At 60.9% G+C, this 2,182-nt stretch overlaps 1 protein-coding gene across 1 annotated transcript; it reads left to right on the top strand.

Annotated features, from left to right (window-relative positions):
- Nucleotides 1-280: 280 nt before the first annotated feature.
- LOC104840077 (vasotocin-neurophysin VT) lies at nucleotides 281-1,957 on the top strand. Its single transcript, XM_010580766.1, has 3 exons — nucleotides 281-400; nucleotides 922-1,123; nucleotides 1,794-1,957. Exons 1-3 carry the CDS (start codon nucleotides 281-283, stop codon nucleotides 1,955-1,957), a joined length of 486 nt encoding a protein of 161 aa, XP_010579068.1.
- Nucleotides 1,958-2,182: the final 225 nt, after the last annotated feature.

Here is a 2,182-nt window from a genome sequence, read left to right as displayed (position 1 = left end):
TGCACTGAATCACTTCAATTACAGATTCACTTGGATGCAATTTGGGAAAAAAAAAAAAAAGAAAAAAAAAAAAAGACAGGGAAAAAAAAAAACAACAACAAAAACCAACAAGAAAACCAACCCAGCCCTCTTCATCCTCCTCCTCCTCCTCCTCCTCCCCTGGGAAGGGGCGACAGAAGCATAAATAGCAGCTGGCACAGCACAGGGCCAGATGCAAAGCGAGCGGCAGAGCGGACGGCTTCCCCTGGCACGCGTGGCACAGCTGCGAGCACCCTCGACCATGGCAGAGCCTTCGCTGCCCCTCTCCTTCCTCTGCCTCCTCGCCTTGTCCTCCGCCTGCTACATCCAGAACTGTCCCCGGGGCGGCAAGCGGGCCCTGGCCGACACAGCCCTCCGACAGGTACGGGATGGGATGGGGGCTTGGGGGGGACAGGATGGGGCTTTTTTGGGGGGACATAGCGGCTCTGTGGGTCGCAGAGGCTTCTCGTTACCTGCGGCACCCTCGGCCGTGCCACTCTCCCCCCCGAGCAGCGCAGTGCGCCCCGTTTTTTGGGGAGGGCTGGGGGACATGGCCAAGGGCACGCGGTGGGGCGGTGGCGGAGGAATGAGTGTCCCCCCCCAAAATGGTGTTGTCACCTCAAGGAGGAGACAGGGCTCGGCCATCTCTGTCTGGGGGGGGACAGGGCTCTGCCCCATGGAGCAGAGATGGGGAGGACATGGCGGGGGCAGCAGGGAGCCCCCAAAATGGGGCCACGCTGCCGGAGATGGGAACGAGACAGGTCACCCCGTGCCGGCGTGACACCCCAAGGGCTGGCAAATCGGGGAGGGGGCTGCTTTCAAATACAAGGGAGGGCAAGCAGGTGTACCCCCCCTTTTTTTGGGGGGGGGGGTACGGGGGATTCAAGTGGCTCCTTCCCCCAGTGCATGCCCTGCGGCCCCGGGAACAGAGGCAACTGCTTCGGCCCCGGCATCTGCTGCGGCGCCGAGCTGGGCTGTTACCTGGGCACGGCAGAGACGCAGCGTTGCGCCGAGGAAGACTACCTGCCTTCACCCTGCCAGGCCGGCGGGCAGCCCTGCGGCTCCGGCGGCCGCTGCGCCGCACCCGGCATCTGCTGCACCGCCGGTAATATTGCGGGGGGGGTGTTGGGGTCAGCAGGATTGGGGTCTGGAGAGTTTGGAGTGTCTTGGGGCCATGGGGGGGTCGCAACGGCATGGGTCTGTCCTCCAGTTAGCCTTCGCTTTACAAAGGGGAAACTGAGGCGCAGAGCGGCAGCAGTGGTGTCTTTGTTTTGAGATAAGTTTGGGATAGTCAGATTCAGAGTAGATACAAAGAAATTTTTTACGATGAGGGTGGTGAGGCACTGGCACAGGTTGCCCAGAGAGGTGGTCGATGCCCCATCCCTGGGAACATTCCAGGTCAGGCTGGACGGGGCTCGGAGCAACCTGATCGAGTTGAAAATGTCCCTGCTCACTGCAGGGGGGTTGGACTAGGTGACATTTAAAGGTCCCTTCCAACCCAAACCATTCTATGATTCTATGATAAGGATTGGGCTCGGAGCTCCTTCCCGAGCCTCCACTGTGAGATTTTTCCCGACCAGGCACACACACACAGCCTCCCCGATGTGCCGGAAAAAGCCCAGCCAGTCCCACTCCCTGGTTAACAGGAGGGACAAAGCTGGGGTGCGAGCTGTGCGGGCACCCTTGGCTGCCACCAACCCCTTTCCCACCTGAAAATAAAACACTCTCTGTCCCAAATAACCCATCCTGTCCTGACGTTTTGCTTTCTATTGAAGAAACCTGTGCAATGGACGCCGGCTGCCTGGATGAGGGCAGCGACGGTGCTCAGGAGACGGCGGAAAAGAACCTGACAGTGCTGGACGGCTCGGCTGGAGATCTGCTCCTCAAGCTCATGCACTTGGCGAACCGACAGCAGCAGGGCAAGCATCCCCTCCTCTGAGCCAAGGCGCCGGGCGTCCCCCCCCGCACTGTCACCGATCCCCCCACCCCAGCCTTGTAAATACGAGACCCAATAAAAGTCCTCGTGCACTGTGGTGGCTTCGTCTGGGGTGCTGGGGATGGGTCGCCAGGGCTCTGGGGCTCCAGGGCTCCAGGGGACCCATGTGGGGCTCAGGGATGGCGGGGTGGGGGGGTTGGAGGTTGGTTGGTCAGTCTTCTTCCCCCC

Source organism: Haliaeetus leucocephalus, unplaced genomic scaffold, assembly GCF_000737465.1.
Source record: "Haliaeetus leucocephalus isolate CR32 unplaced genomic scaffold, Haliaeetus_leucocephalus-4.0 Scaffold741, whole genome shotgun sequence".
In the NCBI taxonomy this organism is placed as follows: Eukaryota; Metazoa; Chordata; class Aves; order Accipitriformes; family Accipitridae; genus Haliaeetus; species Haliaeetus leucocephalus.
This window is presented reverse-complemented; position numbering and strand designations above follow the sequence as displayed.

Excerpts from the sequence above, each read along its gene's own strand:
- LOC104840077 (XM_010580766.1), top strand. The coding sequence starts at position 281 with ATGGCAGAGCCTTCGCTGCCCCTCTCCTTCCTCTGCCTCCTCGCCTTG. Across the intron at positions 401-921 it reads CCGACACAGCCCTCCGACAG|TGCATGCCCTGCGGCCCCGG; the intron begins GTACGGGATGGG and ends TCCTTCCCCCAG. Across the intron at positions 1,124-1,793 it reads CGGCATCTGCTGCACCGCCG|AAACCTGTGCAATGGACGCC; the intron begins GTAATATTGCGG and ends TTTCTATTGAAG.